This window comes from Echinops telfairi, unplaced genomic scaffold (assembly GCF_000313985.2).
Source record: "Echinops telfairi isolate 266 unplaced genomic scaffold, ASM31398v2 ScPeMD7_23;HRSCAF=83, whole genome shotgun sequence".
Classification (NCBI taxonomy): Eukaryota; Metazoa; Chordata; class Mammalia; order Afrosoricida; family Tenrecidae; genus Echinops; species Echinops telfairi.
The window spans coordinates 43161575-43184625 of NW_022103920.1; the positions used below are offsets into that span (position 1 = coordinate 43161575).

A 23051-nucleotide genomic window follows, 5' to 3' on the forward strand; every position below is an offset into this window, starting at 1 on the left:
TCTCAAAACATTTTCTCTCCATTTAAACCCCCGACATTAGGTCCTCATTTTTCCCCTCCCTCCCCGCTCCCCCCTCCCACATGAGCCCTTGATAGTTTATCCCCATCTTTTTTTAAGGAAGCTACAAAATAGCATGCTGAAGCATGCCAACAATGTCACCATCCGGGAGAGCATGCAAAACGACGTGTGCAAACTTGTTGCAAAACTCCAGGAAATGAGAGAGAAGAAGGATGTCCAGTTAAACAATATTGATAGGCTTTCCAACATGATCACAGTGATCGAAGAGGAGATGGTGCAGCTTCGCAAAAAATATGAAAAGGCCGTCCAGCGTCGAAATGAATGGTAAAGACCAGGGGCCTAGGGGGCGGACCAGTTGAAAGCTAGCGGCTCCACGGGGGGCGGACGATGTGGCAGTCTGCGGCTGTGAAGATGACAGCCGTGGAAGCCCAGTGGGGCAGTTCTACTCTGCCCCTCAGGCCACGACCCTTTCATACAGGTCCTCGTGTGGTGGTGACCCCAACCACAAAATTATTTTCATTGCTACTTCATCGCTGTAATTTTACTGTTATGAATCAGGTGACCCCTGTGAAAGGGTTGTTTGATACCCCCCCAAAGTGGTCGCGACCCACAGGTTGAGAACCGCTACTGCTCTAGGGTCTCTGTGAGCTGGGATCGACTTAAGGGCAGCTAGATTGGTATTTGGTTTAAGAGGGTGGTGGCATGGTGGTTTCACATTGGGCTGCAATCAGCAAGGTCAGCAGTTTGAAACCACCAGCAGCACCCTGGGAGAAAGACTGGGCTTTCTACTAAAAACAGTTACAGTCTCAGACCCCCACAGCAGGGTCACTGTGCACCGGCACTGACTCGATGGCGATGGCGGTGCATTACTGTTGTCTAAGAGGGCGAGGCCAGAGAATGGTGAGAGAAGTCCCTCACGTGAAAAGCAGAGACTTTTTCAGGATGTTTCTGGTACCTTCTAGTTCCTTCATTACAATTCAAAGTCATCAAGTCCAGGCTGACTCACAGCAATCCCCTGTGGGTTTCTAAGATTGTTTGCGGAGTAGAAAGCCCAGTCTGTCTCCTTTGGAGCTGCTGGTGGTTTCGAACTGCCAACCATGGGGATTGCAGCCCAATGCATAACCATTATACCACCATGGCTCTATAACTATAAGCAATTCTCTGAATCTTATGTGTTAGTCCAGGTGGGCTAGAGAAACAAATTCATAGACACTCATATGTGTTTAAGAACGAGCTTTATATCAAAGAGTAATTGTACATTAAGGAAACATCCCAGTCCAGTCCAGGTCAAGCCATAAGTTCAATATTAGTCCATATGTCGATACTAGTCCATAAATCCCTCTTTAGATTCACTCAGCTATGCAATGATGCAGAATGCAGGAAGATCACAGGCCAGTGGGTGGAAAGTCTTGTGGATCCAGTGGTGGTGGAAGCATCTCAGTGCTGGCATGGGTCTCCACGTGGCTCTGCCAGTCCGAGGGCTCTGGCTGCATCAGCACAGCTCCAGGTGGCTTGTCAGCAGGAAGAGGAAGCAGAGGGTCTGGGTCTGCCCTCCAGGGATCCATTGATCTCCTTTGTGCCTCCAAATGAGGTCATCAGGCTGCGATCTGGTGGACAGGCTAGCTAGCCTCCACCCCTTCCCAAATTGACAGATGATGTAACTGCCACATCTCCTGTCCATTGTTGTGGTAGCTCTGGGCTCCGGGGACGAAGGCGCTCGCCTGGTCCATTTTCTCGCCAGGAGATAAGCCTGGGGGCAGCAGCCGTGCTTCCCAGCTGCAGTAAACCTATGACTCTTGGAGCCGCTTCCTCTGGCTGCTTGTGTTTTGGGAAATTTGGTTGTAGGGAGCCCCCCATTTTAATGTCTGGTGTCAAATTTCCCAGCAGCCTGTGTGCGAGTGTGTCAGGGCATGGGAGTGCTAGATGCTGAGAATACCGGGAAGGATATACTGTTGCCCCTGGTGTCCATTGTCAGGACGGGTTTGATCAGGAAAAGAGCCCGTGAAAAGGAAGGTAACAACACACAAACCAAGGGCGGTGAGAAACAGCCTGCAGTGGTGGCAACGCTAGGAGAGTAGATGCCCAGTGGGGGAGGCCTGGGTCGTCTGCAGAGTGGCGCCCTGTCAGCGGACCGGGGCGTGATTTCTCGGGGGCTTCTGGCAGGGTGCAAACAGGCCCTGGTCGGAGGTATAGACACGAGCCATGGTGGCAGCCAGCGCTGCTGGACTTCGAATCTAAATCTTATTTTGATTCCACCTCAGGCCCTCTTCTCCCAGAGGCCTACCCCTGGCATGGTTGCAAAGGACAGTATTGCCTGTTTCTGAGGAAATTGGCACCAGAAACATGCGACTGTTACAAAACCCACAGGGCCAGCCAGTACTATAGAGCAGAAGAGCTGCAGCCCCACGTTCCCTGGCCCACTGCCCCGGGGTCTCTGGCTTGGTTACTTACTGCCTCGGCTGGCAAGTCTGACCCAAGTAAAGGGTCTGCAGAAACCCAGACACGGGCACCCTGTGCTCATGCTTGGGGCGTGGCGTTCTTTCCCACGCCAGGAAAACCTTTTGAGACTTAAGTGATCTGGTCACCGGCAGCTCCCTACAGAGCCGAGATCCCAAACAAGCCTCCTTGCCCATCCCCAGAAAAAGCCCAAGTTCCGCAGCTTCACTAGACACCCTCCGTGACTAGCTGGGGTCCCACAGCCCAGAGACTAGACAGCCAGAGACCTCAGCACCCCCCAACCTCTCCCTGTCACTTTGCCCTCAGCGGTGTTCAGCTGATAGAGCGGGAAGAAGAAGTGTGCATTTTCTATGAAAAGATAAATATCCAAGAGAAGATGAAACTAAATGGAGAAATTGAAATACACGTCCTGGAAGAAAAGATCCGATTCCTGAAACTGAAGATCGCAGAGAAGCAAAGACAGATCCACGTGACCGAGAAGTTACTGCCGGCCAAGCGGTCCCTGGACGCCGACCTCGCAGTGCTCCAGATTCAGGTGGGAGCAGTGTTTGGCAGACACTCCCTGGGACGGTTCCTTCTTAGTCTGTGAGCGATGCACTCTCGGTACCGCCACAGCGAAGCCTAAGCTTGAGAACCACGGTTTCCCAGCGGACTTCGCGCATCTTAATTATTTGCCGACTTGGCACTAACGAAGTTGCTCTGAAAGGACAGGATGTGCCGTGTGGAGCTTCGGGCATTTTGTACGCTGCCCTGTAGCTCCGGGTTCCTGTCACATCCTGTTGTTTGTCATAGAGGCAGGACTGTTGTATTGTTGTTTTCTTCCCCAAATCTTCCCCTTTTTGCATCATTCTCTGAAATCTCTTAAGGTTTGCTTTTTCCCCCAAGAAGTTATTTGGAATGTTTTTCCAAGAGTCTAATCCAAGGACTGTCGTGAGTCATATTCTCCTGGTGCCTGTAATAGCAGCTCCACTTTAGAGATCTTGGAAGTCACATGGCCTATTTTAGGATATAAGAGCATTATTTTGTGTAGAAAATTTCAGTAGTTTTTCCTCACCAGTCCATGGGAAAAGTAAAATCAGTCAAGCTACCACTTTGATAAGTAAACATCATATTTTTACTCATTTCATTTCCTAATTAAGAAAAAAATACATGTTAACAATAGAGCAAATATTTTCATACACACAGGTGTGTCTATATATACTTTAACTCCATATTTATTATGAGTATAGTGAGCAGAGAACAGAAAAATATTAAATTCGTATTAGTGTGTCAACACTTCAACACATTTTCTCATAGAGAGGGTGACCCTAAACTAAAAATCTTAAACTCGACCTGGACACGAAGCTAAAAACCTCGATGTGTGTCACTCCTGTACTCAGTGGCCTCACCCGTGGGCCTTTTCTTCCTAATTGACAGCTGAAGGCACCAAGGCTTAGAGAAAATCAGTGACTGGCCTGATATGACACCAGTCCTCATTAGAAACGCTGAAAACAATTACTCTTGTCTTCATGATGTCCCACATCTCTCTCTGGAAACAAGCACGACATTGGCTACCATTCCCACTGGGAGTGGTCCTATCTCTTCCACTTCCAAGTCTCATCAATTCAACAAATACAGTTGCTACATAAGATACTGTACTGGGGGTTAGCAAAACATGTATACATATGCCAGTAACTCTGGTTATTTCTCACAACCTGACGTTGTGCTGACCTGGTGATGAAGAACACCGTTCTTCCTCTTTGGGATGCTATTAAGCTTATTGCAAACAAAGGACTCTTAAATGGAGCTTTGAACAGTCTTGCCCAAGAGACAACTGCCCAGCATGATGCTCCTCTCTTCTTTGGAGGTTGTTACAGAGATCAAGGCCATGTCCCTTTGAGTTCACAATCAGACAACATCACATAACATCACGTGGGATAACATCAAAGGACTGGCTGGGAAGAAGTGTTTGCTTTGATAACTCAGAGACCTCCCCTACCTTCAAAGACAGCTAGGGCATCATCTCCCACGCTTCCATAAATGTGCAGACGTGCTTCCTAACCCCTAGTCCCAGCTGCTGGGTATTAACAGTTTCCCCCCTCTCCCCAGCCCCACCCCATGCCTGCACTGATCTTACTGAGAGACTCTGAAGCTGTGTGTGATTTTTTAAAAATTATACCTGGGTTTTGTTTTCTGAGAGATCTTAAGCTGTGTGTGATTTTTTAAAAATTATACCTGGGTTTTGTTTTCTTTCTTTTAAAAAAAAATTTTTATTGGGGGCTTATACAACTCTTCTCACAATCCATGCATACACATCCATTGTGTCAAGCACATTTGTACATTTGTTGCCACCATCATTCTCAAAACATTTGCTTTCTACTTGAGCCCTTGATATCAGCTCTTATTTTCCCCTCCCTCCCCGCTGCCCGCTCCCTCATGAACCCTTGATAATTTATAAATTATTATTTTGTCATATCTTACACTGTCCGATGTCTCCCTTCACCCACTTTTCTGTCTTGGATTCCCTGTGTTTCGAGCTCTTATCTGGACCCATGTACATGCTCCGATCTAGCTGGATTTGTAAGGTAGAATTGGGATCATGATAGTAGGAGGTGGGGGGAGGAAGCATTTAGGAACTAGAGGAAAATTGTATGTATCATGGTTGCTGTGTGTGATCTTAAGGCTTGCTAAGCTAGCTCGTTAATCTTAATGTTTCTTTCCTGGCTTCATAGTTTTCACAGTGTACGGACAAAATAAGAGACTTGGAAAAGCAGTTTATAAATCCTGAAGGTGAGAACAGAACCCGCTTCCTTCCAGGGAAAGATCTAACCGAAGACCAAATGATCACCAAATTGGATGAGGTAAATGTTCCTTCTTACCCTTCAGATAGCCTCTGCCGGCCCCTTCTTCACACGCTTCCCAAGACCTGTCGCACTGCCTCGTGTTTTACAGACTGTCCTGTCCTTCATGAGCACAGACACCAAGAGATAGATCCCTTTCCTTGATTTAGTAACAGACTCGAAGCTTAACGTAGACTCTTGCCCAACGAACACCTGGTTGTTCCAAAGGGCCAGAGACACCTGTGGCTGCCTAAAGAGAACTGTTAGCATTTTGAGTGGGTAAATGTGTCTTCCTGATAGCAAGGTTATCAGATGAATGGCAACAAGCAATCCTGATAGAGTCAAGAGGCTCACATTTTGCCACAGGAAGAACTCCCAGAGGAGCTAGAGGGGGGCTCAGGCCGGGGGACATCTCGACGGAGCCTTCCAGATGTATTTGGGAACTGAAAAATGAATGTGCTTCCATTAAGCAAGGGACAGGAGGGCTCGTGTCTTCATGAGGAAAGGAGAATTTGAGAGGCATGGCTTTGTTTTCTTCTGTTGGAATTGTTTCACCCGCAGCTGGAAATGCAGCTGGCCCAGAAGGAGGAGAAGTTACTGGAGAAGGACTTCATCTACGAGCAGGTCTCCCGGCTCACGGACAGGCTCTGCAGCAAAACTCATGCCTGCAAGCAGGACACGCTGCTCTTGGCCAAGAAGGTCAGCCCAACACCCACCCTCTTGCTTTTGCCCCCCGCCCTGCGACCCTTCCCGCTCTATTCCTGAGAGAGCAGCCCCTGAAACTGAGGCCTAAGACGAAGGAAACGTAAAACAATGCGAAGACGAGTCTTAGCGATCTGTCCAAAATAACTCTCCATCTCGTTTCCTAAAAGGGCAAAATCCAAGTGTTTGAATGATCATCTACAGGTTTCACTTAACAGGACATCTACACGTATTTGTTGCCTGTGTGAGTGGGAGACATGATACCACCTCACTTAACACAGTGGTCTGCCCGGGAACGACCTGCTCCAGAACTCGGCCTGACCCAGAGGTGGAAGTGGATCCTTCCAGAGAGACTCAGTCCTCCGGCCCGTGAGCTGGAGCTGCCCCAGGGGCTTCCTTGCAAGGACAGTCCAGGACCATCGAGCTCCCTAAGGTGTTGCGTTTCGGATCCTGAGACATCAGACTCAAAGCTCCGGAGTGTGGGTGGCAGGGCTCCCAGCAGCTGCACTGAAAGGGGTCGCCCGCAGGATGGTACTGAGGCACCGAGCACATGGCGGTTCGGAGCCCTCCGAGAAGCAGCGTGCTGCCACGGCACAGGTGTCCCCATCCAGTTGTCACCACACACCTGGTGGGCACGAGGGCCGAAATGGAGGAGGGAGAGGCCCATTGTACTGCCCTGTAAGACTCACACAGGGACACACACACACACACACACACCCTATGGGAACTCCTCAGGGCAGCTACTATTTCTGCCACCTTCGCTAGCCGGGTGTCCAACAGGCCCACCACTTTAGAAAAATGTGGAAGAAATAAGGAAGCAACCTGTTCTGTTCTGGAAACAGCCCTGGCACACTAAATGAATGAGGAATTGTAAATTGTAGACCTTCCTCGCCGTTTTTACTTGGCTTTTACACATCCCCTTGGACTCCTTCCACTACTAGACGCTGGCCAGCCCAGCCATCCACAGCTTTACCTCAAAATTAAGGTCTGCGGCGCATGGACGCTCGGGAACTTTGCCTGAATTAGCACATCCAGTGTTTCTTTAAATGCGGTCTTCCTTCCTTTTACAGAATGAATTCCCCCTTTCTTCAGGGGGCAGAGCCCTGGTGGCATAGTGGTGTACCAGTTGGGCTGCTAAGGTCAGTCGTTCAAAACCATGAGCCACTCCACAGGAGAAAGACAGGACTTTCTACTCCCATGAAGAGTTCCAGTCGTGGAAACTTTCAAGCAGTTAGTTCCACCCGGTCCCCTGGAGGGACGCTCGGAGCGGGCACGGGCTCCAGGGCCGTGAGTTTTGTTGGTGTAGGCTCCTTTGAGGGCGGAACCATTTTTCGTGGAGGGTTTGCTCGTCAGTGGATGGCAGTCTCCTTCTGCAGGCAGCCCCAGGGCTAAAGCACTGCAAATGCTAGGACTGGCTGTGTGGCAGGGAGGCCGCATGGCTGGCCGCGTGCTAGCTTGTGCGCTCGCTCGCCTTCCCTTTGCCTGCCTGCAGTGCTCCATACCGCGCGTTTCTGTTTCAAACATTTAAAACGGCAACCTCCCCCTCGTGGGCAGCGCTAGGGAGACATTCAGATCTCAGATCTGTGCTTCACCAGTCCTAGAGAGCAGGTCACCTTGGGAAGGACACAGAAGCAATCTTCACGTTTCTTTTCCTCATCTGTGAAATGGGTGGTTTGGCTACAGTTGTTCCAAGTGTTATCGCCTCGCACCTAAGGGCTCATCTCCTGTGGGTGCCCAGCTCGGGAGCATGTTTCCACAAGCCTCTCATCTCTTCCTAGCTAGCTTAGGGCTCCGGCAGCAGGTACCCACGTCGACAGAAAAGAGGCCATGTCAGCACCACCCAGAGTAATAGCAGCCTTTTCTTACGTTGGGGAGGAAAAATCAGTTCTGAGCAGCGACTAATTGACAAAACTTACCGTCATGACTGATCGCTGAAGAAGCTGAAAATGGTAGTCGTTTCCCTCAATATTCAAGCACGCTTCATAAAAACGAACTCAGTGTAGCCTCGGTGGTGTGGTGGGTAATGAGTTCAGCTGCTAGCTTCAAAGTCAGCAGTTCAGAACCACCAACAGATGAGGCTTTCTACTCCTGTAAAGACTGAGTCTCAGAAACTCACAGGGGCAGTTCATTAGGAGTCACACACAACACGACGGCACTGGGTCTTGAGTGAGAGGAGTTATAAAATCATTTGTACAGCTACAACCTGTGTGCGCTATCTTAGAAAGGTGCCTTAAATCCAGGTATAATTTCTAGTAGCTCGTTTTCATCTCCCAATTCACCCTGGTTCTAAAGATTGGTGAGTCACATAAACTTATGAATCCCTTAATTCTCTCATTCAACAGATGCTTCATTTAAATTGTTTGGTGCCGCCTGTGTTCCTAGTAGATCCCCTGGATGGTACAGTGAACCTGCTTGGCTACTATTGGGCAGGTTAGAGGTTCAAGTCCACTCAAAAATGCCTTGAAAGAAAGATCTGCTTCCAGAAATGTCAGCCCCGGGAAGCCCTGTGGGGCTCAGTCCCACTCTGACGCATGGGGCTGCCTTGAGTCAGAGTGGACCCCACAACAGCTGGCTTGGTTTTTATGTTCCAAATGCCCTCCAGCCCACGGGGAAGATGACAGAGCAACTTGTCCTTGACCACATGGAGAGTAAGCGCCGACAGATGACAGCCTATACCCAAATAGCCCAACTCATAAGTCAGCAGTGAAATGTGAAGAGAAAGGAGGGGACAAGGGCATGTTGGTGAGGGGGAGGCCACCCCTCAGTGGCCTTCAGCCACACTAAAAGTCTGTGCTGTGAAATCTAATCTATTCTGACTCAGAGCAATCGTGTAAGGCCAGTAGAACTGCACCAACGGGTATCCAAGGCTATAGATGGCAACAGAGACAAAGGGCCACAGCTTTCTCTCTAGAACAGCTGGGGTTTGAAGTCCTGATCCTGGGCTATCCATCGAGTGCTAGAACCACTGCGCCATCGAGGCCCCTCGCAAGCTGAGAGGAATCATCAGTTCCAACTCTACTTCTTTTCTGCTTTCTAAAACCTTTTTTCCACTGTGTGTCCTGTTTCTGAACTCTCTCAATGTGAGATAAACCAGTAGTTCTCCAGACAGCCAATGCTTGGCAATCCCATGTTTCTCAGAAGAGAACTGCCTTCCATCTCTTCCCAAACCTTATAGTTGGTAGCCGAGCAAAGAACCTTTGAGTCACCCAAGGAGTCTTCAAAGAAACACTGGATGCCTGCAACGCTCATGAACCTCACTACGTCTTAGCCTTTGTTTTATGGAATAAAATATCTCCTCCTTCAGCTGCACAACTGCCATGTGACCAGGCAGTGTCTATTAGTGGAAGTAATTAGAAGGACATGTAAAAGCAGAAACAAAACAACACAAAAACGGCGAGAAACACCTGCAGTTTACAACTCCTCATTTAGTTAGTGTGCCAACATTGTTTCTGGAGTAGGACTTACTGCTTCCTCCTTTCTCCCCAGCAAGCCGTTTCGTAGGGCCCAGTACGTGCTAGACACAGAGGAAATGAACTGCTGCTACTCTTGGGAGCCCACAGCCTGGGGTGTGGGGACGTTAGTGTGCTTTTTGATCAGTCTCGCTCCACCAGACTGTGAGGTGCATACGGCAAAGGTGCATAAAGGCCTCTTCCTCTTCATTTCATAGGTTCATAGAAGCCTCTTCCTCTTCATTTCCGCCTTCCTGCCCAGTCAAAATGAATCACTGGAACAAGACAAAGTAACACCAGGAGCAGCTTGTTCCAAATGTTTGGCCATGTTTTTCCTAGCTCAGCTAATGCTCGCTGGCGAACTAACAATGATGCATCCAAGGAATTAAGATGCTAACACATTTAAAGTCATAGTTTCCATTTAAAAAATCATTTCAGATGCTGAACCCCTGCCAATTTTCTTACATAAGCAAAAAGTAAAGTTTGAACATAGTCTTTTCTAGCCAATTATTTTCCCCTGTGCTCTGCCTCCCACAACACGCTTTACTCTTCTCTGCTGGGTTAACTACTCCGAGGCAATAGCCACCCACAACTCACAGAAGATGCTCCCAATTGTGGGGCGTCATAGGGAAGTACACAGGTTACCATTAGGTGAGACCTTCCAAGGGGCCATTGTTCAGTCCACACACTTCCTTCTCTCTGGCCTTTGTCCCATGTGAGCAATGTGAAGTTTTTTCCAGGCTGCTTAGAAATGCTCAATGGTCATGTCACTTGCTGCAGGCCTCACCCTGAAAGCTCTCAACTCCAGCTCATCAGTCAGTCTACCTACCTCCCGCAGTTAAGGGCCCAGAGGCGCCCCATGCCGCAAGCCAGTCTCCTGTCCAAAAGCACTCAGCTTGACTGCTCAACCTCGTGTTCTGGCTCCTGGTTCTGCTCGTGTTGCCCCTCCTCTGCTCCTCCAGTGTCAAAGCTGTTTTCTGGATCAAGGAGGTTCAATCCACAGGGATCTCGGGGTCCAAATACACAGGTAGTGAGATCCCTTCTCTGCTTCTGAGATGGCTCGTTTTTATACCCAGCAGGATGGTGCCCACAGTGAACACTGTTATAACAATAACTGACAGCTGCATTGTAACCCATTCAGTCTCTTCCCCCACCTTCTAAGCCCATGGGAGTAACATACCAATGGCTCTGGCTAAACAAGCCACATGAAGTCATTCCCTGCATTATGCCTGGATATGTGATGAACTAATCCTGTGGCAAAATTAGACCAAAACCTAAACAGCAAGAACCCTCTCTTCACTTTCCTCCTGGAGACTCTAAACTATTGCATCCCTCAGTGCTATCCACTTTAAAATCTGGTAAACTTGATAAATGGGCCCTGTTCCTTTTTCTCCTTGCCCTTATTTACAAAGCCAGAGTCTTGGGCTTAATCTCTGAAGTTTCCTTCATTCTTATTTTCTGTGAATTCCTACTTCACCCCTCCTCCCTTCAGGCAAGAATGCCTACTCGCATCCCAGCCAGCAGCCTGACATCTTCTGCAAGTCTTTAAGGAATGGTTTTATAGAGTAAGCCTTGGGCTCTTTATTTTTAGATGAATGGCTACCAGAGGAAGATCAAAGACGCTACTGAAAAACTCATGGCTCTTGTTGCTGAGCTATCCATGAAACAAGCTCTGGCCATCGAACTCCAAAAGGAACTAAGGGAAAAAGAAGACTTCATCTACTCTTGCCGTTCCAGGATAGAAATGGGTCTTCCACTCAACAAAGAGATCGAGAGAGAGTGGTTGAAGGTACTTCGAGACGAAGAAATGCATGCCCTGGCCATCGCTGAGAAGTCTCATGTAAGTTTTAACTCCTGTGCTGTATTTGTCAGCTGTGTCAGGAAGAGCTGTTGCCAGGCTGTCAGTCATCCCAGGATAGAAATATTCCATGCCATGACATAGAGTCCCAATAGTCACGAGACGAACATGTGTTGTTGTTTTTAAGACGGTGTGTAGACATAGTAAAGTATATCAGTCAAAGTGATGCAGGATTGCCTGGAGGATGCTTGTCACACACCAAGCCCCACCCCACCGTGCCTGTGGCATAGCTTTGGCCCCCACTGGCATGGCAGTGCTGAAGAGTTTCCAGTCTGTCCTTCTGCACTTCTTAGACTGTTCCTGACCCTCCTATGGCCATCCACCCTGGCCTGCAGAGCGTGATGCGAGACCTGCAGGCATGATGGTTACTACCTCCTGCTGCACCTGGGTGTGCCAAAGGCCTCCATGCCCGGCCTTTCTTCTCCGATGGTTGGCGTACGCTTAGGTCTGGCCACTAGCTCCATTACCAAGTTAAGTACCCAGTTCTGCTGTCTTGCCCATGACCTGTCAATATTCCTAGAAAGACATTAGGGAGACTACTTCCTGAGGCCTATAGAACTCACCCCTTACACTGTCCAGTAGATGTCCCCTAAGGAACCTCAGTGCTTTCCAAACACACACTAAGAACACCTGACAACTTGGGGGCTCTTACAGCTCTTATCACAATCCATACACACATCCATTGTGTCAAGCACATTTGTACATATGTGTCCATCATTCTCAAAACTTTTTTTCTACTTGAGCCCTTGGTATCAGTTCCTCATTTTCCCCCCGTCACTCCCTCACGAACTCTTGATAATTTTTTTTTCATGTCTTACACTGAGTGGTCTCCCTTCACCCACTTTTCTGTTGTCTGCCCCTCTGGGAGGGCATTATATGTAGATCATTGTGATCAGATCCCCCATTCTCCTCCCACCTTTTCCTTCCCCTCCTGGTATCACTACTCTCATTATTGGTTCTGAGGGATTTATCTGTCCTGGATTCCCTGTGTTTCCAGTTCTTATCTGTACCAGTGTACATCTTCTGGTCTAGCCAAATTTGTAAGGTAAAACTGGGGTCGTGATAGTGTGTGTGGGGCGGGGTGGGGAGTGGGGAGAGGAAGCATTAAAGAACTAGAGGAATGTTGTGTGTTTCATTGGTGCTATACTGCACGCTGGCTGGCTCGTCCCTTCCTCGTGACCCTTCTATGAAGGAATGAGGGACAACACTTTTTAAGACATTTGGATTACACTTGGTTTCCTGCTGTCATTCACTTGGCTCCATTCTCTAGAATTCTTGTTAGTGTCTTAAGAATTCCTTTTTTCTCGGAGACACAGTCAGAACTTTAAGGTCCTTGAGGTTCAAAGCAAGTGGCCAACCACTTTCTCCTCTAGTTTTATTTTGCAACTTGCATCTTCTTTTAGAACATTTGCTCACAACTGACTGCCCAAAGGTAAGACATCGCGCTCTCGTTTCCAAAACATAGAATTATTAGTGTTTGACGAAAGAGAAGAGAATGCAGTCGAGACAGGCACACCTTGGAGATAACCTGGGTCTGGTTCTGAACCAACCAGTGAGTCACGTGACTTTTGTGTTTTCCCAGTGCATATCTCAATCATGGCCACACTATCGTCTGCTAAGTGTGCAATAGCATTATAAAAGGTTGAAAGATTGTGAGATGTACCAAAATGTGACAGATTGGGAAAATGCCCTCAATGTAGGGTTGCCAGAAACCTACAGGTTGTAAAAAGTGCAGTATTCAGGAAGCTCGGGAAAGTGAGGTCTGCCTGGAGGGAACTCAACCCATACCAGTGAGATGGTGCGTGAGTGTGAGAGAGAGAGAGAGAGAGAGAGAGAGAGTGTGTGTGTGTGTGTGTGTGTGTGTGTGTGTGTGTGTGTGTTCCCGAGGATGAAGTGACTTCATCAGTATTTTCCAAAAGATGAGAAGGAAAAATCTTCTTTGCAGGAGTTCATGGAAGCAGACACTCGGCAGCTGCCCAATGGTGTTTACACGACCGCAGAGCCGCGACCCAATGCCTACATCCCAGAAGCCGATGCCACTCTGCCATTGCCAAAGCCATATGGTGCCCTGGCTCCTTTTAAACCCAGTGAGGCTGGCGCTAACATGAGGCACATCCGGAAGCCTGTGATACAGCCAATTGAAATTTGAAGGCGCCAGTCCAGCCCTTCCACCAGACTTCCCTGACCCCCGCAGTGGGAAAACATGAGCATATTCATTCTGGAGAGGACCTACAAACGTCCTCTGCCGCAGCAGATCACTGCATGGCTCACCTCTTTTTTCCTCTCTCTATTGGTTACCTTTCATAGGCAAGGGGCTATACAAATCCAATGAAAATACTTTTTTTTTTTAACTCTGTAAGAATCCAAGGGGCTATACAAATCCAATGAAAATACTTTTTTTTTTTAACTCTGTAAGAATCCAAGGAAAATAAATTTTTCAGTGAGAGCCAGAAATTGGCAGAGTGGTCTTTATTTATTCAAGCAAACAAGCAACTGGTTAGCATATTCACTTTAAAGAAAAATAGTGCTTCTTTTGATAAGAAAAGTATCCCAAGCACTGCAAAGTCATTACACTGAGTTTATTGAATAAGAAGTAAAGCTTGGGAGTTAATGTTGGTCAATCTAAATAATGTAAACAGCAGTAGTCAAGCTTGTCATTTCTAAGTAATGTATTCTTTTTCAAAAGAAATTCTTTTGCATTAAAAATAATTATGCCTAAAGGGCCCAGCAGTAATGCTACAGTTCTCAGCCATGGCAGCACCGCTAACCCTCCTCCAAGCCACCGAGTTGAGCGGCTCATAGAAGCCTCCCCCTCGCTGCACTGCTGCTGGTGCCACAGCCAACTGGGGTGGGGGTGGGGGTGGAGAAGCACAGGCTCCTTTTAGGCATACTATTTCTGTCCCCAAAGTTTATTAACACAGGATTCCTTTCTGACTTTATTTTTTAATTTCTTTTATTTATTTATTTATATCATTTTATTAGGGGCTCGTGCAACTCTTATCACAATGCATCCATCCATCCATTGTGTCAAGCACGTTTGTACATTTGTTGCCATCATCCTTCTCAAAACACCTGCTTTCTACTTGAGCCCTTGGTATCAGCTCATTTTCCCCTCCCCACTCCTACCTCCCCTCTGAACCCTTGATAACGTATAAATTATTATGTTGTCATATCTTACACCATCCGACGTCTCCGTCACCCACTTCTCCACTGTCCATCCCCCAGGGAGGAGGTTATATGTAGACCTTGTCATCTGTTCCCCCTTTCTCCCTCACCTTCCCTCCACCCTCCCGATATCACCACTCTGTCCACTGGTCCTGAGGGGTTCATCTGTCCTGGATTCCCTGTGTTTCCAGTTCCTTTCTGTGGACTGTGTCTACTTTCTGACTTTTCATCACCTTCTCATGTGCCGCACGTCCGTCCCTGTCTCCTCTTCTCTCTCGCTCCCCCTTTCTTACTCTCAGCTGTTCTCTCTACTGTCTTCCGATCTCCCCTCACCCTGCCCCTTACTCTCCTGCCATTCTAAACACCTAGGCAGGTCGTTAACGCTAATAAAACCTGTTAACTAAAACCCTCTGGGTCTGCTTTCCTTTCATTCTGTTCTAACAATGCCTTCATTTGTCTCCCCTTAAAAATCCATACTTTGCTAATGAACTCACGAAAATTTTGACAACAGATTTCCAAGAATCTCAATGGGAGTATTATAACTTTGCCTGTGCAAGAGTTGAAAATGAGGCACAGTTCCCCTTTTCTAAGGTGACCAGACGTCCCGCTTTTGGTGGGACTGTCCCGATTTTTAACAATTTTTCCCACGTCCTGTGGCTTTTTTAAAAAGTCCTGATTTTTGGAAAGAATGCACAACAAGCTAGGGTATACAGTTTTCACCTGCCATGTGGCTATTTCGCCAGGATATGAGTTTTATCAATGATGTCCCGCTTTACCAGTGTTAAAATCTGGTCACCTTACCTATATCGCATTGCTATTTGTGTTGAATCTCACATTAAGTATGTTTTCCTAATGCTGTTTTCCTATCGTCTCGTGTGTGGGGACACATGGTGGGTTGGAAGAATGGGCTCAAACTTACCAGTTGTGAGGCGGGCAGGACTGAGCAGTAATTCATCCAGTTGTCCACGGACATTGCAGCTGACCAAACAAGATCATTCTGAAGCTATCTTTATGGCATGCCGGAAGCAGTAGTGCGTTGTATCCCACAACTCTAGGAGTCAAATCTATCATATGCCTTTATTTTGCTCAATCAAGATCTACTCCAGGCTCTCATCCTGCCAGATTGGAGGGAAATTTTATCTCATTCTTCGTCTGAGAGTCCTGGATCTAACCTGATTGCTTGGCGGCATCATCATTATTAAGCAGTGCCCTTTGCATGCAGCTAACCTGCTCAGCTGTTGGCAGTTCAAGGCCATTTCAGCTGCACGGAAAGAAAGGCCTAGTGCTAGACTTGCAAAGACCCAGTCACTGAAAACTGCAACACGGCTCTACTCTGACCGTGGTCTGCGATCAGCTGATGGGATTTCTTCATTTGGAATCAACTTGGTCTGCTGATGGCTGCTGTCAGGGGCGCGCAAGCCCATCCCACCTCGTAGCAGCTCCACGGACAACAAGAAAGCAAAGCAAGGCCTGGCCATGTGAGACCTTCACAATTGCTCTACAGTAACCACTGCCAGGCCCTCTCCTGGAGGGTCTTCCTCCTGAACTCCGGGTCCCCTGCTTTACCAAGCAGGATGGCCTTTCTCCAGGGACCCGTCCCTCCCAACAAAGAGCGTGAGTCAAGTGTGTAGGACTCATTCACGTCAATTACAGTAAGGACAAAGAGGCCCCCCGCGGTGTAGGGGGCAATGTGTTAGGCTGCTAACCGCAAGGAGAGAGGGGAGGATGTCTGTTCCTGTCAAGATGGACAGCCTTGGAGACCCAAAGTGGCCACTCTCCTCTGTCCCATAGGGTCCCCATGAGTTCTCATTGACTGAACGGCAGAGGGGGCTCTGGATGACCACACGCATTTACTTCTAAGCCAGCAGCATGTCGGGAATTAGTGTTAGAAAGAATCACCGTTGCCTTGCTGACTTGGCACCAGGAGCCTCCGTGACTAGGAAGTGGTTGACTAAAAGGGAAAATTCTATAGCAGAGGATAAATCAAAAAGCAGGGTGGTTTTTAGAAAAGTTGAATTATTATACCAGCTAATATTTATAAGCATTAAAATTAAAAGCTCACTGAGGAAAACAGCATGACGAGAAAAAGCCGAGGGACTGCGGGCTGCCCACAGGCTGCTGACTGCACGTATGGGTCAGAATGAAACCGAAGAAGAGCGAACCAAGCAGGAAATGCGCTGTCGTGGGGCCATCGTGGGGAATCTGCCCACGATTCCAGGAACCTCTTGATTCCTGGCTGGAATGCAAGCACGATGTTCAAAGGACAGGAAGAGTCAGGCCCAAACTTTCAGTGGTTTATTTTGTTTTCTTGTTGTTGTTGTTTTAATGACAAAATATTACTAAACCAAACTTTTATAAATATAAGAAAAACGTTAAACTTTTAAATACATTTCCATCTGAATCATCACCATGACGGATGGTCTTTCCAAGGCTGCATGTACACCATGGGACAAACGATTCTGCCAGGAGAGAGGGTTTCATTTACTCCACATCCCAGTTTTAAGAAGTCTCCTCTATCCAAAGAAAGTGTTTATGTAACATTTACATTTTCTGCTTATTATGCATTATTGATAGAGGCACAGCTAGCTTTTTGTTTTTTCAGCATCCTCCCATGCATTTTTAAAGCATGGCGTATTTCTGAGCACAGCTGAACCAGGGGGTCTCTGAGGCTGCTGGGGAAATCTTTCTCTGAAGAGCATCCTTTATGCCGCTCTATGCCTCTTTGGACTGTTTTCTCCTTTCTCTACCTTCGACTGCTCACCTGATGTTGAAAACGGGTGAGGTGCAGCACTTTACTTCTGTTTACTATCACCCAACTGCAGTGCAGACGGCTCAAGAATGCATTGTGAACCATCTTAAATACGGTGAAATTGAGATGAAAATACTGGAAGCTGATTTCGCTGCAGCCGCTCTTCTATAAGCCTAAAAGCATCGTGGTGTGTTTCAGAGCTGCTTCCTCTACAAATTTTGCATCCACATTGTCGTGTCCTTCACAGGCATACAGAGCTGGGGGGGGGGGGGGGCGGAGAAGAGTTATGATGAAGCCACGGCACACAGTCATCATGATCATTTCATATTCTAACAAAACACGGTTCGGACAATATGTCGTTAAAACTACATTATGATCTCTAGTCTAAGACAGCAATGCTGTTGTGTAATAAATACTACACCTCAGCACCAAGAAAGGGTGTTTACCTTAACCAAACAGGCTTTAAAGCAGGGGTCCTCAAACTATGGTCCACATGCAGCCCGCAGAGGGCAATTATCCGGCCCGCAGGGTGTTTTTGCCACCGCTGCCTGTCCTGCTTAGCATAGGCAGTGTGCATAGGAATGCACACTTCAACGGTCTGAGGGTCAGTGAACTGGCCCCTGTTTAAAAAGTGTGAGGACCCCTGCTTTAAAGCCGTTGGAACCCTCAGTCAGGTGATTTGGTAATTTACTCTGGGTTAGTACATTGTGTAACAGTGAAAGCCGACATCCATCAGGACCGACTTAAAAGTACAGAGCGCGGGACTTTGGAAGGACAAAGTAGCAGAGTGGAATGAGGGGTGACCGGTGTGCCAAGGGAAGGGCAGGAAAACGCTGAGGCCCCACTTACCTGGATTGGAGGACTCGATGGCTGTCAGTATGTCAATGAAGTAGTTCAGAGGCAGAAATTCCACACGGAAGGATGTCTTGTCAATCACAGACTCCCGGGGCTGAAAGGGAAACCACGCTGGGATGAGTTGGTCTTCTGGAGCAAGCACACTTAAAGAAGGGGTGTAGACAATTGCGGCATGTGTTGCGTTTTGTACACAGGATCCCAAAGGAAGGACTCCCCTCCTGTGGCTGTGCTGTCTGCACACTCACCTGTTTCTTATGGTCCTGAAGCAACCGCTTCACGTGGTTCCGGGAAATAATACTGGAACTCATAGGGTGGTCCCAAAGCTGACTGATCTTCTGACCCAGAAGCTATTATTGGTTGAGAAATACACAAAGGAGAATATGTCCCACATGAGGATAAATACATTTAGCTTACATCTATTCATAATTATTTAAACCTTATGTCCAAAGTACCTACTTCATGTAAGACAGGCATTCTAGGGTTAATGTGTCCTTGGAGAAAGGCCATGTTTCTATGAAATATGCTTCTGGATTCTGAATAAATAACCCATCAAGCGCTACCCGGAGGAAGGCAGTTTATACATTGATAATGACAAATTCTTCCCTGAAATGGAATTCATCTGCTTCTCTTCAAAAGTGGGTTCTGCTTGCCAGCCCTCAGTGATGTTTTGACAGGGAAATAAAGGTAGTAGGCATATTTTTATCAACTTCTCTGCCAGGGCCTTGCCCAGAAAACTTTAATTCCCTTAGGCTGTGAGGCAAAAAAAAAAAAAATCAAATTTGGAAACCAAATGAAATGTTCAGAGAGACTCCCCAGAGAGTTCGAGCCATGAAAAATATGCTGTTGTCTCTTCTTGCCTTTGCTTCATAAGCCAGTGGACTAGGGGCCGGTACAAAGCAAGCCCGTTAGGTTCAGAAAGGCAGCAGACATCCCTTCGTGGGGGCTGAGAAGGATCCCGAGAGAGACAAGTGCTGGAGGTCATGTAAACAGCGACAGGGCTGGCTGAAGCTCTTCAAGGCAGGAAGGCCAGAGACTTAGAGGCTCTGAAGACCTTGGCCCAGGAATTTCAGATTTTCATAGTGTTTCTGACGAAGAGCGAAGCTCCCTGGTGAACACAAGGAGGCCCTTGGAACACTTCCTTTCATGTCTCTCCTCCTTCCTTTACTCTGGGGATGTTCTCCTACTCTGGCGGAAGCCATAGCAGGAGGAAATACAGCTCCAGAACCTTCTGACCTTACCTGTATTTAAATCCCTTATCAGTTAACATGCCAAAAGCACCTGTTTCCCCTCAGACTCACAGCTGTAAAGAGTGGTGTGGTTTCCCAAGAGGAGAAAACGTCCCCATGGCCCAGATGGCTGAGCCAAGACGGGACAAAGCCAGAGAGCGAAACCTGCTGGAAGCCCAGCAGGGCGCAGCCGGCAGGGTGGGGATGGAGGAGAGTTTTTGGAAAGGACGGAAAATGAAACAATTCAGTTCACTTTAGCTCCAAAGGAAGTATACACTCTTCTTCCAATAAAAAAATTAAAGGATCTCTCCTCCCCTCCACCCCACTGTCATGATCCCAATTCTACCTTGCAAGTCTGGCTAGAGCAGAGGATGTACACTGGTACAGATAGGAACTGGAAACACAGGGAATCCAGGGCGGATGATCCCTGCAGGACCAGTGGTGTGAGTGGCGATACTGGGAGGGTAAAGGGAGAATGGGTTGGAAAGAGGGAACCAATTACAAGGAACTATATGTGACCTCCTCCCTGGGAGACGGACAACAGAAAAGTGGGTGAAGGGAGACATCGGACAGGGCAAGATATGACAAAATAATAATTTATAAATTATCAAGGGTTCATGAGTGAGGGGGGAGCGGGGAGGAAGGGGAAAAATGAGGACCTGATGCCAAGGCTTTAAGTGGGGAGCAAATGTTTTGAGAATGATGAGGGCAATGAATGTACAAATGTGCTTTACACAACTGATGTGTGTATGGATTGTGATAAGAGTTGTATGAGCCCCTAATAAAATGATTTAAAAAATAACAACAACAAAAATTTAAAGGAGGCCCACCCTACAGCTTAGGGAGAAAATAAGATATAATGCAGGATTACCAGAGGAAGCCGCGCAATGATGCTAAATTTTAGCTTTTCATTTCTCTCTGTGTTGTCCAGATCTGCCCGTTTAAAGAGAGAGAGAAACAGATTGTCAAATGAAACAAATCTCCATTTAAATACCTTAGCTTAGTGGCCCCTCCGTGGTCCACTCTCATACTACACAGAGCAACCTTGCATTCTCAAGATAAAATCGAGCAGCACACTGAAAACCTTTTCGTTTTTGTCCCTCTGAATAAACAGGGATTTTTAATGAGCACCTTTTGTAACATGCTGCCAGTCCAAAGCAATTGTGTTGACTGACATCAACCCAAAGGCAGGTTGAGGACAGGTAAATGCTCTACTCTGCAGCAGTAAAACTCATCTGTAAAATACCACCGGAGTCAGGGTGACTACTTCCACCACAGACCTTAACTTGAAGTGCCAAGTCAAGTAAGTTCTGCATCTCTCATTCATTCTTTTGGCATTTGAAATTCAAGTTTCAAATAGAACAGATAGATCACTCGGAACTAGCCATTTCCTTCTTTGATAGTACTTTCCTGAGAAATGCGTGCAGAGTCTCTGAGTCTCAGATGCCCTCCTGAACAAAAGCACCCGAATAGCTTGATACAGATCAAGTGCCTTTGGGAGGCCTCTTGAAGGGCTCAGGCACTTGAGATTGGTCTCCTTGGGACAGAGGATGTTTACAGGAAATAAACTGCACTCGGCAATGTTGCCTATGCAACTCGCCGGGCCCGGTGCAAAAGGAGGATCGAGGGCCCCTTTTTCAGAAATAATTCAGACTTTCAAGACGATAGCAGTAGAGTACATTTGACCACGTTCTGGGCCCTTCTGAGAGGAGCCAGGCCCCACGTGCTGCACAGGTTGTAGATCTGGGACCCCAGCCCTGGCAGTGTTCAAGTCGGAACTGGTGCTCTGGAAACGTCAAGCCTCTTACCTTTCATGAGCCTGGTGACCGCTGTTTCTGTAAGGAGCAACACCCCATCATCAATGTGATGCAGCAGGTTGTGCAAAGGCAGGCACTGGACCCCAAGCGCCATGTGCAGAGTGTGAAAGCCTAGGATGAGAGGGCCCAGAGGAGGCCCAGGTGGGTCAGCCACCTGCAGTCTCCAAGAGGGAGGGTCAGAGGAAGTTAATCAGCACCCCACTCGATGCGTGGCACGCAGAGCCAACTAACTGTTCCTTGAGGATGAGGGCTGAGTTTCCTTGTTTGTACTACCAACACAAATATATGAGTATCTTTAATACATATTAAGTATATATAATAAGTTTCCAATAACATATTATTCCCTTCACCAGCATCCCACCCTAGGCAGCAAGAGCACAAGGCCCGCTGAACGAAAATGTGTCTTACAATGTATCTTGAAGAGCAATGGTTCTCAACCTTCCTAAGGCCACGACCCTTTAATACAGGTCCTCATGTTGTGGTGATGCCCCCCAACCATAAAATTATTTTCATTGCTACTTCATCACTGTCATTTTGCTACTGTTAGTATTTTGTGAAAGGGTCGGTTGGCCCCCAAAGGGGTCGCGACCCACAGGTTGAGAACCTCTGTTGAAGGGCACACAGTCCTCCTCGCTTGGGAAAAGCCCACTTTGACTTGCTAAATCACTCTTCCGTAACTGTTGATGGGCTGGCCCTGGCATTCCAGTCCTGGCATGCAGCATGTTTGGTTCACCAAAGCCACAACAGTCAATCCCTGCCTCCCACTGAGGTGGCGGAGAACTGTATCAGTCCTGCAATCACCGGGGACCAGCCTTGTGTGTAAGTTCCTTAAAAAGACTCCTTGCCATCTCTCAGGGACTGCCAGTCTCGTTCTTTGTTCTCTCAGCCTTCACCACATTTGGAGGTAATTTCAAGTTACAGGTCAATGTCAAAGCTTATGTTTGCAACACTACAGCAAGATGGAAAAAGGGAACAAGGAGCAGAAGAGCTTCAAACTTCACTGAAGGCTAACAGGCTGATGGAGAAGGACCATTTTGCGGAAGGAGGAAACAAATTGGAACACAAAGGTTAGTTTATAAAACAACTAAGAAATGTTTGCGACCTCTGTACCCAGTCCCCACTGATGCAAACTCATGTGATAGGCCTGACCTGGCATGTACCCTAGCAAAAGGATTTTGGAATCCACTTGAACTAAATTCTAGAAACAAAATCATGAACATTATTTTGCCAAACAGCAAACCTAAAGGAATTCAATAGGGCGGTAGGGACTGTATCAAACATTTCATATCAAATCCTCACAAACCTAAAGCGCAAAGTACACTCTTGGTAACAAAAGATAAAACTAACATATAATGGAGAAGATGTCAGACCAGGAGAACATCAGAATAGCTGTCTAGGAAAATATCCTTCTGAAGCACAGAGAAAACTCCTGCGGTAAAAATAACACAAGAGCCTATGGTGTAGAGATGGTGAGGCAAAACCAGACTCTGAACGCGCAGAACCCGGACTAGGCTCCCCCTCCGCTGCTGACGAACTGCAGGAGACTGAGCCTTCTAGAGAGCAGAATGGAGTCCTAGTACTTTCACGTGGGGCTGCTCAAATACTAGAGGTCGGTCAAAATACTAGCACAAGTTTTCCCAACGTCCACTAATGCTGAGCACACACGGAGGGCATCAATCTTTGTCCTGGCTCATTTGAGCGTCACATACTAATAAGACTCACCGCCATCGAGTTGATGCCACCTCATAGCACCCTACAGGATGGGGTAGAACTAAGAGGCTGTAGCTCTTTTTTTTTTTTAACTTTAATTTTTTAAATCACTTTATTGGAGCCTCTTACAGCTCTTATAACTATGTACACATCTCTTAAAGGCCAGCGATCCTTGAACTACCTACAAGCTTTTCTTTCTTGGTATATTTTAATTTGTTCTTTGTCA

At 47.4% G+C, this 23051-nt stretch overlaps 2 protein-coding genes across 2 annotated transcripts in view; one reads left to right on the forward strand and one right to left on the reverse strand.

Moving 5' to 3' along the window:
- CCDC146 (coiled-coil domain containing 146) overlaps positions 1-13663 on the forward strand; it is a 136869-nt gene extending 123206 nt beyond the window's left edge. Inside the window, exons 14-19 of the mRNA XM_004702616.2 lie at positions 118-342; positions 2782-3010; positions 5187-5315; positions 5856-5993; positions 11037-11285; positions 13249-13663. Coding sequence (XP_004702673.1) covers positions 118-342; positions 2782-3010; positions 5187-5315; positions 5856-5993; positions 11037-11285; positions 13249-13452 — 1174 coding nt within the window. The 3' untranslated portion in view covers positions 13453-13663. The remainder of the gene's footprint in view (positions 1-117; positions 343-2781; positions 3011-5186; positions 5316-5855; positions 5994-11036; positions 11286-13248) is intronic.
- Positions 13664-16741: 3078 nt separating this feature from the next.
- Positions 16742-23051, reverse strand: part of LOC101639308 (gamma-secretase activating protein) — a 95488-nt gene continuing 89178 nt past the window's right edge. Inside the window, exons 27-31 of the mRNA XM_045288948.1 lie at positions 21107-21226; positions 20170-20231; positions 18318-18419; positions 18067-18166; positions 16742-17474 (exon numbers count right to left, since the gene is read on the reverse strand). Of these exons, the coding sequence (XP_045144883.1) occupies positions 17383-17474; positions 18067-18166; positions 18318-18419; positions 20170-20231; positions 21107-21226 (476 nt within the window). The 3' untranslated portion in view covers positions 16742-17382. The remainder of the gene's footprint in view (positions 17475-18066; positions 18167-18317; positions 18420-20169; positions 20232-21106; positions 21227-23051) is intronic.